The sequence below is a fragment of the Bufo gargarizans genome, chromosome 2 (genome assembly GCF_014858855.1).
Source record: "Bufo gargarizans isolate SCDJY-AF-19 chromosome 2, ASM1485885v1, whole genome shotgun sequence".
Lineage (NCBI taxonomy): Eukaryota > Metazoa > Chordata > Amphibia > Anura > Bufonidae > Bufo > Bufo gargarizans.
Genome location: NC_058081.1, coordinates 335,742,239 through 335,756,321, shown reverse-complemented (window position 1 = coordinate 335,756,321; position 14,083 = coordinate 335,742,239). Strand labels below are relative to the sequence as shown.

Sequence of the window (14,083 nt, the reverse complement as noted above, 5' to 3'; positions counted from 1 at the left end):
TTTACAATTTTTACCTGGAAAAAGCAAGCGACCTGTCATAGTTTGAATTTTCAGGAAAGGGGTGTGTCAGTGGGAGGACAGTAGGTTTTTTTTCACTTTTTTTTTTTTTTTACGTATCAGTTAAACTGATTGATGGATGCTATTGTATGCGATCAGTACTGATCTTCCTATTAGGGCTCTCATGCACGCGAATGTATTTTCTTTCCGTGTCCGTAACGTTTTTTGTTTTTTTTGCTGACCATATGCGGAACCATTTATTCCAATGGGTCTGCCTAAAAACGGAAGTTATTCCGTGTGCATTCCATTTCTGTATGTCCATATTTCCGTTCTGCAAAAAATAGAACATGTCCTATTATTGTCCATATTACGGACAACGGATAGTACTGTTCTATTAGGGGCCAGCTGTTCCGTTCCGCAAAATACGGAATGCACATGGATGTCATCTGTATTTTTTTGCGGATCCGTTTTTTGCAGACAGCAAAATACATACAGTCGTGTGCATGAAGCCTTACTTTTAGTTGATTTTTTGCAACTGAAAGCATCACATCCAGGAAGAAAAAACTGACAGTAATGCAAAATAGACAAATCCGATGCACTTTTGTAGTCATTTTTTTTTTTCTCTCTAGAAGCTTATCAGTTAAATTGATCATTTTTTAACTGAAACAAAAAGTAAAAGTAGTGTGAAAGAGCCCTAAGGCTCTGCTGACATGCCCTGCAGCAAAATCCAGTAGTCTGTTCCGGCACAGATACAGACTGCGAGAGTTATCATATCCAGTATAGCCGGACACCACCACACACCACCAGAATTAGATTTACTATAATGTGATCTTCCGGCTTTCTGCTAGACAAATACTGCCTCATGTGTGATACACATATGTAGTAAGTGTATTATGCCAATAGGAAACTGACAGGCAGTCTGTTAGGCCATGTCTCTGGCATACACTAAAGGCAGACCTGGGGGCCTTCAATAGAGCCTACTCCCCCTGAAACCACTTAGATGCTGCAGTCACTATTGCCCACAGCAACGACAGGGTTAAAGAAAACTCGGATCCCTGCCTTTAGAGCAGGCACCTTGCTATCACTAGACAGCTGGACACCCGCTCCACCCTGCAGGGACACCTGTGCCACGCTAAACCTTCACAGCTGTAAAAAAGCCATTGTGCAAGTTTAAAACCAGTCAGTGAACGCCATAAAAACACGTATGGGCAGTCACTAATGAGTGACAGAGTTGTCAAATACCCGCAGGTCGTGTGGTATGTGATGTGCAATTCAAGACAGATGTGCTGCCCATGGACAGATGTGCTGCTGCTTTAAGAAGAAAGCGCCCTCACTTTCCTATACTTGGACAATGCCTTTAAGGCTACATGCACACGACCGTTGGCTTGGATGCAGACCCATTCACTTCAATGGGGCCACAAAAGATGCGGTCAGCACTTCTTGTGCTGTCCGCAAAAAATATATAACCTGTCCTATTCTTGTCCGTTTTCCGAACAAGAACAGGCAGTTATATTAATGGCTGTCCGTGCCGTTCCGCAAATTGTGGCGCGGACGCCATCTGTGTTTTGCGGACCACAAAACGCACAAAGGTCATGTGCATGTAGCCTAAGTCTTATTTTGCCGTTGTCCCAAATTTTGGCGGTTTCAGAAAACCTGTTAATGAAATGTGTAGGAAACATAGGTTTTGTGTGTACACTGTGACATTGTGCTGTTATTCATGTTACTGCATGGACGTGCTTAACATTAGTGATCTCTCAATTACTAGAAAAAGCAGACATGTGTGAATCTCAACTCCAGCTCCCAGTATATGGTCAGTGGAGGCCTCGATAACACTGTGAATATCTGGGATTTAAAGTCTAAAAGACTACATCGATCCTTGAAGGTAAGAAGTTTTTCCTTCTTTTTGGTCTGAATTAGGCCGAATGCACACGGCCGTTTTTCACAGCCGTGAACGGTTCGTGGAACCACGGCCTGGATTCCTGCTGAGAGCAGGAGCGCGCGTCGTCATTGGTTGCTATGACGCCGTGCGCTCCCTGCTGCCGGCGCACTACAGTAATACACTGGTATAGATCATACCAGTGTATCACTGTATTGCGGCAGCAGCAGGGAGCGCACGGCGTCATAGCAACCAATGACGACGCGCGCTCCTGCTCTAAGCAGGAATCCAGGCCGTGGTTCCACGGACCGCTCACGGCTGTGTGCATTCGGCCTTACTCAATCTGAACTACAGTCAGTTGAAAAGCCTTCAGCTGTGGTTTAGTGAAAGTAACTATATTTTCTGGTACCTATTCTTGTGACCTGTTTTGTCTTCCTATTTATTTTAGGATCACAAAGATGAGATAACTTCAGTTACGTTTAATGGGAATGACAGCTATATTGCCTCGGGCTCTATGAGTGGTGAAATCGTATTGCATAATGTTACTACCAATTTATCCAGTGCACCATTTGGCCACGGCAGCAATCAGGTATTGGATGTATTGTGACCCTGTTTTTATATAGTTCGATTTTTTTTTTTTGATTTTTTTTTATTATGTCTCAGTTAAAAAAAGTGCCATCATTTATGCTGTAAATGCCATGATCTTCTCTTAATTAAATCCAGTATTTGCTTCTTTTAGCCAATTCGACATCTAAAATACTCCTATATAAAGAAGTTTCTACTTGGTGCAGCATCGGACAGTGGCAGCGTAATGCTATGGGATGCACACAGCCAAAATCCAGTACATATGTTTGACAGTGCTCACAAGGCCCCTGCATCAGGAATCAGCTTCTCTCCCGTAAATGACCTTCTGCTTGTGACCATTGGATTAGATAAAAGAATTATTTGTTATGATGTGTCCAGAAAAATGTAAGCATTTTTTCATGTTTTAGTTCTATCCATAAACTCCAGCATCCTTTCCCTGACTTTTGATAGTCAGAAGCCTCTTCATTCATCAAAAAACTCTAGATGAAAACCAGATAGGCAGGAGGGGAAACTGCAGAAGTGAGAGTGGAGGAAGAAGGGATCTTGTTAAAAGGACACTTTTGTAAAAAATAAATATATATATATTTTTCGCAATCTGCATTCATAGAAAACTTGTTTGGCTGTTCTTCTTTTTCATTTTGACAGTACTACATACTATTAAAAAAACAAAATGCTAATTATTGTCCTTCTATAGCAGTCAACACACTGAGATACAGTTGATACTGCTGCTGTTGAGGGGAAGATGTTATCTGAAGGATAGTCCTTATTATTATTAATAGTAGTTGTCGAATTGGGATAACAGTATGACAGCTGTATTGTTCTCTTGATAGGGCGCTATAAAGATGTCTACAGAAGAGCATTGCACTTATCAGTGTAATGTGTGATGCTGTAATTGAGTCCCTTATCTTTTTTTTCTTTGCAGGCTGCAGTGAATGGACTGACTGAGACAGTCAAGCTGTTTGCCATGCTAAAAGTCCAAATAAAAAAAGAATTCAGGGCAGTAATTAGAGTACATGGAGTTATTTCAACATATATAACTAGAAAACCATCCACCTATATTTCGCCTGTTTTTTTTTTTTGTAAAAAAATAAAATAAATGCATAGAATATTTACCTACAGTTAGGGTCCATTCACACGTCCGTAGTGTGTTGCGGATTCGCAGTACACTGGGCCAGCACCCCTATAGAAATGCCTATTCTTGTCCGCTGTTGCGGACAAGAATAGGACATGTTTTTGGTTTTTTTCGGGAGTACAATGTGTGTGCGGACCCATTCTATGGATGTGTGAATGGACCTTTTAATATGTGATTTTAAAAAAAGCGATGGAAGTGTCCCTTTAAAGATCCCCTTCTTCAGGCGGGCATGAGACAGCAGGAGACATGGAATTAGCTCAGTGTACAACTCTTCTGTCACACCAGGAAGGGCCACCCCCTCTGCAAGGATGGAGAGAGGAATTGTCTAAAATGCATCTACAGCTTCATAAGGAGGGATTGTGATATTTTTTTTTTTTTTATAATGATAAGTACGCTTTAATTTCATGATTAACCTTAACCAACTTTCTGATATAGCTAACATCAGAAAGATCTAGTTCTTGATATAGCGGACATAAGTTTATCTCCTTTCTGATATTATTGTTGGTTGTCATAGGGCAGAAAAATTCTTGTTTGTTCTGGCTAATGAAAATCTGCTGCCTCCACTGTAATATTTAAAGGCTATGGGCTTTGATGGCATTATTTTATTAAAATGGCGACTCACTTTACATAAATCGATATAAGAAACTTTGAAATATTTCTTATAAAAAATAATTCTTTCCTCCCTACCCAACTAACATTCTCCATCTTGAGACTGAGACGGACTGTAAATGTACTCCTCCTACCCCTTTCCTCTCCCTGCCCTTCCATGGGCAGCATGTAATCTGACTGTAGTGAGCTGACAGTCTATCTTATTCTCTCAGGATGGATAATGTTAGTTTGGGAGGGGTGGAAGAAAAGAGCTTGGAAGTGGAGAAAAATGCTTTTTTCTCTGATATGTTTCTTTTATTTGCCTCTATCTTTAATTTATGCACAGTTTGCTAAAATATTCAAAAACATTTTTGCTACAGGGATTTATTGAAAAAATGTGTACTGTTTGGCTTCTGCAGCTTCTATGTATCACTGTACATATCGAGCTACAGAATGACAGATTTCATTGTAAATGGCTGACTGCTCGGTCTCCAGTCCTCCTTTTTGCTCACCCGAACAATCATCTAAGATGATTTATACCCAAATGAAAGATGAACTTGGTATTATATCTTACTTATTAGTAAAGAAAAAAAGGGTCTGCAGAGTGCTGTTGCATTGTATTTTTTACTTATTAGTAGGGTTGTTTCGGGTATCAAATTTTCGATACCCATTCGATATTTTTGTCTGGTATCGACCTCGATACAGGGATTTGAAATTTTTCGATACTAGTATGTGCTACTGCGCAGTCTAGTACTGCAGTGCATAGAGCACGCTGCTATCAGCGAGCGCCATGTTCCCTCAGCAGCACAGGGGAGAAGGAGTCACTCTCTCCCTCCCCCTGTGTCGCCGCTGCCACCAATGAAGGGTGGAGGAGGGGAGGGCGCACTGCACCATCAATGAACGTTAACGTTTAATACAAATAGAGGACGCTGGGTGCAGAATCACATAGCCGTCACCCAGCCTCTATGAAAGGAAGCTGCGATCAGCGGTAGTTAACCCCGGAGGGCTGGGTGACTGCTATGTGATTCTGCTGCCCACACCCAGCCTCCTGTATTAAACGTTATCATTGGTGGCACAGTGCGCCCCCTCCAGTATTAAAATCATTGGTGGCAGTGGCCACAGGGTCCCCTCTCCTCCTCATTGATGGAAGTGGCAGCTTCTGATCGGAGCCCCAGCTGTATAATTGCGGGGCACCGATCGGTTGCCATGGCAGCCAGGATGCTACTGAATCCATGGCTGCCATGGTAATCGCTCTACTGCTGTGTGTACAAAGCCCAGGGCAGCAAGGAAAGTGTGAGATCCTATTTACCCTGATACAGCTCTATTAGGGTGAATAGGACAAGGGATCAAAAGATCCCAGGTTCTAGCCCCTAAGGGGGGAAATAATTATTAAATAAACAGTTAAAAAAACAAAAAAAAACACCACCACCACAATATTAAGTATAAATCACCCCCTTTCCCAATTTTACATATAAAGTATATAAACAATAAATAAATACACATATTACATATCGCCACGTCTGAAAAGTCCAAACTATTAAAATATAAAAAAAAATCTCCTATGCGGTGAACGCCGCAACAGAAAAAAAACTGCATGATTCGCTTTTTTATTTTATTTTATCTTTTTGTCGCCTTGTCCCCTTCCAAAAATAGGATAGGACTGTTTGATTATAGGACGGACGTTATATAAAATGCGCAACACACAAGGCTTTTTTTTGGTTGTTTTTTTAATTTTTTTCCGGGTGGTATCGAATGGTATAGAGTATCGCAATTTTTTTCATGGTATAGAAACAACCCTACCTATTAGTAACTTACATTGCTTTTTTTATCATGTGATAATGAAGCTTTACTTGGACAGTGGTATATTATCAAACAATAGTTTTGTAATTGTTCATCTGGTTAACTTTTTATATATCTTTTTTCCTCTAGTCTTCTGCAGACCGTAGTAACTGATTCACCTCTGACTGCTGTAGACTTCATGCCTGATGGAGCAACACTGGCAGTGGGCACATCACGTGGAAAAATTTACCTTTACGATTTAAGAATGTTAAACTCACCGATCAAATCAGTGAATGCCCATAAAACTTCTGTGCAGTGCATTCAGTTTCAACACAGCAGCACACACAAAGTGAGTTCTGCACTTGATCCTTTGGGCATTAAAGCGAACCTTTCACCTGCATTTCACTTAATAAACTATCAAAAGTACCTTCTAGATCATCCTCATTGTGTTATCATACAGTCTTGTCCCGCTTTTCTGCCATGTATATGCATGACAAAATCGCCTTATAAAGTACTCTTCTCCAGCTCCACAAGTCACGATAGAAGTCAAGGGGGTAACCCTTCCCTCACTCCAGGCTGTAACTCCTCTGCCCTAACCCCGCCTCTATGCAGTCTAATTGACACCCGGCTCAGTCGCCGGGACCGCGCTTGTACAGGCGGCGCATGCGCCGTCGGCCTCAGTAGCAGCGCGATCCCGTCTATCGCGCGGACTCAAGCGCGATCCTATAATTCAGTTATATACACTATTTGGCATTGTAACAACTTATGTATTGCATTTTATAACATCATTTATGATGTCCAACTCGTGGCACCCAGATGGTCCTTTATTGCAGACTGTTTGCAATTCATTCATAAATTTCTAGTAGGAATAATATAGGAATGGCACAACATGCAGTCATAAGAACAGATGCTCCAGAATTGTTAATACGGGGAATAAAAGTACTGACTAAAACAGGAGTGGCGTCCTCTTTAACTTTGTGCACACAATTAATGATGAAAATGTGCCCAGAAACTGGCATACATGCCTTCTAGTATACAGGAGTGATGAGCGGCAGGGTAATATTCGAATTCGCGAATATGTTGTAGAATATTTGTCGAATATTCTTCATATTCCCAAAAATTTTTACTTGAAAAATCGGCAAGGTAATGATCGCGTAATATGCGAATATTACGTGATGAATACAGGCGTGCGTCAAAAACAAATATATAGCACTATAGAATATAGTGCTATATATTTGTTTTTAGAATATTCGTCTTTTTTTTTATTTTTTTTAAATCTGTACAGTTATTCCACTTCGGCATACTCCTCCACGACAAGCGTCCCCGTCACCATGGAAACGCCTGGAGGTTAGATCCATTAGATCGTGAAAACTCAGATCCGATGGTATATTCTAACCTCCAGGCGTTCCCATGGTGACAGGGACGCTTGTCGTGGAGGAGTATGCCGAAGTGAAACGACTGTACAGAGATCGTGAAAACTCAGATCCGATGGTATATTCTAACCTCCAGGCGTTTCCAAGGTGACGGGGACGCTGGTCGGGGAGGAGTATGCCGAAGTGGAACAACTGTACAGTTAAAAAAAAAAAAGATGAATATTCTAAAAAACAAATATATTTGATATCGTGCTATAGATTTGTTTTTTTAAAATCTTCGTCATTTTTCCCATCTAAAGTCATGATTCCTCCCTGCTTAAGTTGCTTGTGGGCCAATGACTCATTGGCCCACAAGCAAGAAGCAGTGAGGAATCATGTGTTCAGATGAGAAAAATGCTGAATATTCTAAAAATGAATTTATAGCACTATATTCTAAATATTCGCTAATTCTCGAAGTTGCTATATTCGAGATACAAATTTGCAATATAGGCTTAGAATAGACCTTCTGACGTTGCACCAAATTTATCATCCAGCATCAGCCACTGTGATAAATCTTGCACATTTTTAAACAGTCTATTTTTAAAGGGGTTGTTTGAGACTTTTTATATTGATTTCCTATGCTCAGAACAGGCCATCAATATCAGATTGGTGGATGTCTGACTCCCACTACCCCCACAATTAACTTGGCACTCCAGTGAGCGCTGCGGTCTGTGACATCACATTCATCAGTCAGATGGCATAGGCACAGCTCCGACCCATTCAAGTGAATGAGTTGCAATACCAAGCACAGCCACTGTCCATTGGAGTTGTACAAGGAAATAGTGTCAGGGAGCAGCAGCGCGTAATCAGCACCTTTCTCTGTATTTGATCTTGCACTTGACTAGTGAATGAGCTGAGAACAGATGTTGGTTCCTCCTAATAATATTTCCTATTTATGTACACTGTGTCCTTATGTAGCTTAATTGTATATTTTTTTTTTCTTTTTAGTCCAGCAAAAGTTCAAATAAACCTTCCTTGGTATCCGCAAATGTTGCAAAGAAAGCGCCGACCAAGTCAACTTATACCGTAAAAGACTTACCGGCCAGTTTAGCAGCACCAGCACTTACACAAGCAGCAGTGACGGTGGACAGTAGGGGTCTTGAAATGAATAATGCCAAACCTGGTATGAATGTGTTTTGTGTTCTATTCATAATTTTGCCTTTTGGCATTCCCCAGTGTTTTTCTGTTGGAGCTACACAGTAATGTAAAGTTGGATTCAACTTTGGTAAACATTCTAAAAAGGTTGCAAAGGATCTGTCTTATGTTTGCATCTGGTTGTCTGGCCCCAGCCTGATTTGGCAAAAGCAACTGCCTTTCATCATGTTGAACTTTTAGTTGGATTTCAACATGTTCGATCCTTTGTTCTCAAGAGAGATAAGTTCAGCCATGCATGGATGTGGAAGATGGGAGAAAGAGGTTGACTGAATGAACAGCTATCTAAAGACTCATCAACACGACCGTAGCTTGTTTAGCTGTCCGCAAAACACGGATAACGGCCATGTGCGTTCCTCATTTTGTGGAACAAACCTCCTGCCCTCTGTAGAACAGTCCTATCCTTGTCCATAATACGGACAATAATAGGACATGTATTTTTTTTTTTTTTTGCAGGTGCAACAGAACGGACATAAGGATGCAGACAACACATGGTGTGCTAACCGCATCTTTTGCAGTCCTATTGAAGTGAATGGGTCCGTATTTGACCCTCACAAAATGCAGATTGGATGCAGAAAAAAAATACTTTAGTGCATGCGTACCTAACGTTGCTATGCTGCCTATTGAGGCACTCCTTTAGTAAGTACGTTCACGCTAGCGGCAGGACGGATCCGACAGGCTGTTCACCCTGTCGGATCGGTCCTGCCGCTATTTCGCCGGACCGCCACTCCGTCCCCATTGACTTTAATGGGGGTGGGAGCGGAGCTCCAGCAAAGCACAGCAAGTTCGCGGTGAGAGGCCGCCGGACGAAAAAGTCGGACATGCAGTACTTTTAGTCCGGCGGCCTTTCTCTGTGCACTGCTGTGCTGTGCCGGAGCTCCGCCCCCATCCCCATTATAGTCAATGAGGACGGAGCGGCGGCACGGCGAAATAGCGGCAGGATGGATCCGACAGTGTGAACGGCCTGACGGATTTGTCCTGCCGCTAGTGTGATAGTAGCCTAATAGAGCTTATTGTCACAGAGAATATGTTCAGAATATGAACTACTGTTTAAAGTGAACCTGTCTCCTCTCCTGACATGTCTGTTTTAGTAACTACCGTATTTGCATCCCCCATGTAATAACAATTCTGGGGCATATATTCCTATGTCTGTATGTTGTGCCATTCCTGTATTATTCCTGCTAGAACTTTACAAATAAATTCACTCTGCACAATCAGTGCTGCTGGTATCAGACTGGGACACCCCTCCAACTGATAACACACACCTGTACCTTTACTGAAAACTGCTGGTAATACATTTATACTTCTGGTAGAAATAGCAAAGGAATGGCTCAACATAGATTCATAAGAATAGACACTTCAGAATTGTTAGTACATGGGAAATGCAAGTAGTTGCTAAAACAGGCTTGTTAAGATTTAATGTTCTAATTATGACATGTCAGCTGCTGAAAAAGCAAAAATTGTGAAATTGGAATTTTTTTTATGTAACTATACATTTAATCATATTTAATAAAAGCCAGATATAATGTGCCATGCTATATAACAGTTAGGGTGTGGCCTATTTTACATTTTTTCATTCCCACCTTCCGAGAGCGCTGTAACGGCCTAAGCCAGCGCTACAGACCGCCCATTTGTGTCGGTGACGTCACGGCACCCTTCTCTAATACAGCCTAGGGCACCACTACAGACCGCTCATTTGCTAATCAGAAGTCTCCGCCTAGCATAGTGAGGAGAAGCCCAGTATGTTACCAGCAGACAAATAGACCTTGCCCTGCGCGATGCAGCGCAAGGCAAGAGGGAGCATCGGAGCAAGGAAACGCCTACGATGCTCCACTCATACGTAAATGAGTAAAGAAGATGCTATATCCGGGTTCAGCTCTGAACCTAGACAACCTAGACCCCTTAAAAGGGATTTTCTGGGTTCATAGCTGATCCCGGACATACCCATATTTTCACCCAGGCAGCCCCCCTGATGTTAGCATTGAAGCTAGATCGCTCAGGGCAAGGGCTCTTTTGTTTACAGTAATACACTGCCGGGCGGAAACTTCCGCCTGACAGTGTGTTCGGTGATGTCACTGTCTCTGATGGCGTGCTTTAGCGCTGCCCTAGCCGTTTTACCGGCTAGGGCATCACTAAGGCCCGCCCAGCAGTGCCGGTGACGTCACCAGGCTTCCTGGCAGCCCTACGGAGAGCCTGGTTCGTCTCCGGAACTCCTGAAAATGCCTTTGTCCTGCGCGATTTAGCAAAGGAGAGTATCGGAGCATGAACTGCTCCGATGCTCAAGTCAGGAGGCTGCCTCTGTGAAAATGGAGGGCAACCCCTTTAATGCTGCACTGCAATTGGTTGTCGACAGCTAAAAGGCTAGTTATGTCATTGGATCATAATATATTTGTGTTTTTTGCCATGCTAATTTATGTTTTCCTTATCCCCCCTAGGTATTCCACATAGCACAAGTCTTGATGTAATACCATCAAAAGAAACCGACATTGCTAAGACATCAGACTTAAAATCAGTAGATTCTTTTGGAAGAAGTAGTCTGGGTGACATATTTTCTCCAGTACGTGAGGGTACGTTTTTTATTATGGTGGTTTCCATTGCTTTTATTTTGATGCCTATCTTCAGGATTGGCCATGTATCTGATAATGGATTGAGCTAGTTAATGCCCAAATTGGAGAGAATGGGAGCAGCACTACAGTAAAAAGCTCTGTCCACTTCACACATTGGACTGAGTTGTGTAGTTCTGGTGCCGATATCTGGTCCTGGAACTACCCCAAAACGGCTGATTGACGAGATGTCAGACCCCTGCCAGTGATGGCCTGTACTAAGAATAGGCCATCAATACTGGACAGCCCCATTAAAAGGGTATTGCCATCTCGGACATATCGCTAAGATATGCTGTCAATGTCAGATAGGAGTGGTCCCTCTGGGACTCGCTCCTATCTCCAGAACAGGCTCCAGGTTCAGCCACCCTTCATTCACTGGTTACCATTCAACACTTTGGGACAAATGAAAACAGCCAGTAACAGTCAATGTAGAATAGTCCACGTATGCACAGTGTGCTTCTCCATTTACTTTGTGGGCCCTGTTCCAGAGATAGGAGTGGTTACCAGAGGTGGAACTCGTTCTCATCTGACATTGAGGGCATATCCTGGTGATATGGCATCAATGTCTGAGATGGGCCAACCCCTGTAAGTACAGTATGTCTAATAAAGAACATTTGTTTTATACAGTGAGTTGAGATGCTGCAGATTTTTCATTTTGTTAGGCAGGCCACTTTCACATTTGCGCTTTGTATTCCTTTTTGTGATCGGCAGAGGATCTCAAAACCGGAACAGAATTCTTTAGTTTGATCTAATATATCAGGATGCATTTGTTCCGTTCGGATGTAGTTGTATTAGATCGAAACTGAACAAACTGGATCTGGCACAAAAAAACTATTTAAGTCAATGGGTGACTGATCCGTTTTTCTTCCGAAATAAACAGATCTGGCACATTGTTTTCAGTGCCGGATGTGGTTTGTTCTATTTCATGGACCGTACACGAAACTGCAGCTTTCAGTGGTTTTTTGTTCAGTCACAAAATGGAACAAACCAGAACAGATTGCATTCTGATGGATCCTGATCTGTTTGTGAAACGTTTTGCTCCGGTTTTGAGATCCTCTGCCGAATCTCAAAACCAGCATATAAAGTGCAGATGTGAAAGTAGCCTTACATAGGAATTTTGCAGCAGTCTCATCATGTTGCATATCTGCAGCATCCCATGGATTTGAAAATCTGTAGCATGCCCTTATATCCAAAGCAAAAATTTGATTTAGAAAATCCCAAAATCAAAAATCTGTTTTTGAAAATTCCATTCACTTGTGTTGTACTGTAATTTACAGTGAATTCTTTGTTGCAAAATTCACAACAAATGTGCCATAATTGATTGTGGCCTTAAGATGCCTTGAAGTTGTTTCTGTTAATTTGGTGTTTTAATGCATGCATATCATGTCTTTATGAAATAAATGGATATGTTTTATATATTTCCCCCCCCCCCCCCTGAAGATGCTTTACACTTGAGAGTAATGGAAGAATTTGCATCTAAAGGAAACGGTATGTGATATCATTTTTGTTGAATAGTGAGACCTTATGTAATGTAGTAGAACACAACTTTATTGGTTAATGAAAAACAGCAACAGTTGTGAGAGGCCCACAATAATAATCTGCTTGTAGTACTGTAATTATGCTTAACCACTTTAGGATTTGGACTACTTTGAGCCTTAAAGGGCTACTAAACCCACATTCCAAACAAAAAATGTATACAACCTGTACCTAACAATCTCCTTATGTGTCTTTATTTGTTCTTGTTTCGTCAGATTATACTCAAAGTTGTCCTGATATTTGTTATTTATGACCTCTATTGCATCTCTGCAGTGATTGTTACCCAGCTTTCCCAGACAGCTGAATTCCAAATTTGCCTGCCTTTATATAGGTAAACCAGGAACTTTTAATAGACTGCAGAATAATAAATCTTCCAAGGCAAATCCCCTCCTCACTCCTAAATAGTGCCATAGCTACACAGATTTGCCTTTCACGATCCCAGGAAAACTATAATGTAAGTGTAACATTATCTGGACAGTGTGTACAGCTCCACGTGACTTTTAATCCCTCCTGTAATACATTCAGGCAACCTGGGAAAGCTGGGTAACACTTTCTGTAGTGTCAATGCACTGGCACTGTATAGTCTACCTGCACAAACAGAAGGGGGGTGATTTGTAAGAGGTTTTGCAGTTTTCTTTTTTCACAGTACTTTGTGTCCATTGAAGTGTATTGAGCTCCATCCCTTTTCCAAGTTTCCTTGTCTGTAAGGTCATGTCAGTGCACATAATTTGTCCCCAGCTGAAGATAAAGGAGCTGGGAGGAAGGGGGCACTTCTCTGACTTCAGGAAATCTGCTAAAACTGATTTTGGTAGCAGTTTTCCTATATGCATGCAGAAAAAGTTATAGGCAAATTTTCCTTAGCAGGTTATGCTTTTTTACTTTTTTTTTTTTTTTTTTAGGGGTTACTGTCCCTTTAAAGTGAATGGAGCAATGAACTAACATATGGGACTAACACTCCATTCTGCAGTTTTACTGCATTTGCTGACTAGGTGACTAGGAGCCCCTGCCAGACTCCAAAGCTCAAAATGAGCAGAGATTTAAAGGCTAAATGTACTAATTTTGATCTAAAAATCATTCTTTCAGTTAGTATTTCTTAAAACTTTTTAACAGCTTTTCCCATACAACTTTCACTTTAAGTGCATTTGCATGCTATCAAGCTCTCTATTTTACATCAACTCCATCAGAGAATTGTTCTGAGGGCTTCATGTGTAGACCTTATCTCTGAACTCCTGACAGCTCATTGAAGCAAAATTCTTATCAACCTGTGAATTGTTTCCCTATAGTGACTACTTATGAGCTGTGAAATCTGTATAAGAAAAACTAGTTTGTTTTGGTACCAAAATTTTGATTCGGTTTCGACACCATAAAAAAAAGTATTGCGATACTCGATACCATTCAAATCCACGTGAAAAAAATAAAACGC

The 14,083-nt window shown here is 41.5% G+C and overlaps 1 protein-coding gene across 2 annotated transcripts in view; it reads left to right on the top strand.

Moving 5' to 3' along the window:
- NEDD1 (NEDD1 gamma-tubulin ring complex targeting factor) overlaps positions 1-14,083 on the top strand; it is an 83,854-nt gene that overhangs the window by 43,275 nt on the left and 26,496 nt on the right. For both annotated transcript variants that reach the window (XM_044277273.1, XM_044277272.1), the window contains 7 exons: positions 1,763-1,879; positions 2,322-2,462; positions 2,613-2,842; positions 6,108-6,306; positions 8,318-8,492; positions 10,957-11,088; positions 12,565-12,612. In XM_044277273.1, coding sequence (XP_044133208.1) covers positions 1,805-1,879; positions 2,322-2,462; positions 2,613-2,842; positions 6,108-6,306; positions 8,318-8,492; positions 10,957-11,088; positions 12,565-12,612 — 1,000 coding nt within the window. In that variant the 5' untranslated portion in view covers positions 1,763-1,804. The remainder of the gene's footprint in view (positions 1-1,762; positions 1,880-2,321; positions 2,463-2,612; positions 2,843-6,107; positions 6,307-8,317; positions 8,493-10,956; positions 11,089-12,564; positions 12,613-14,083) is intronic.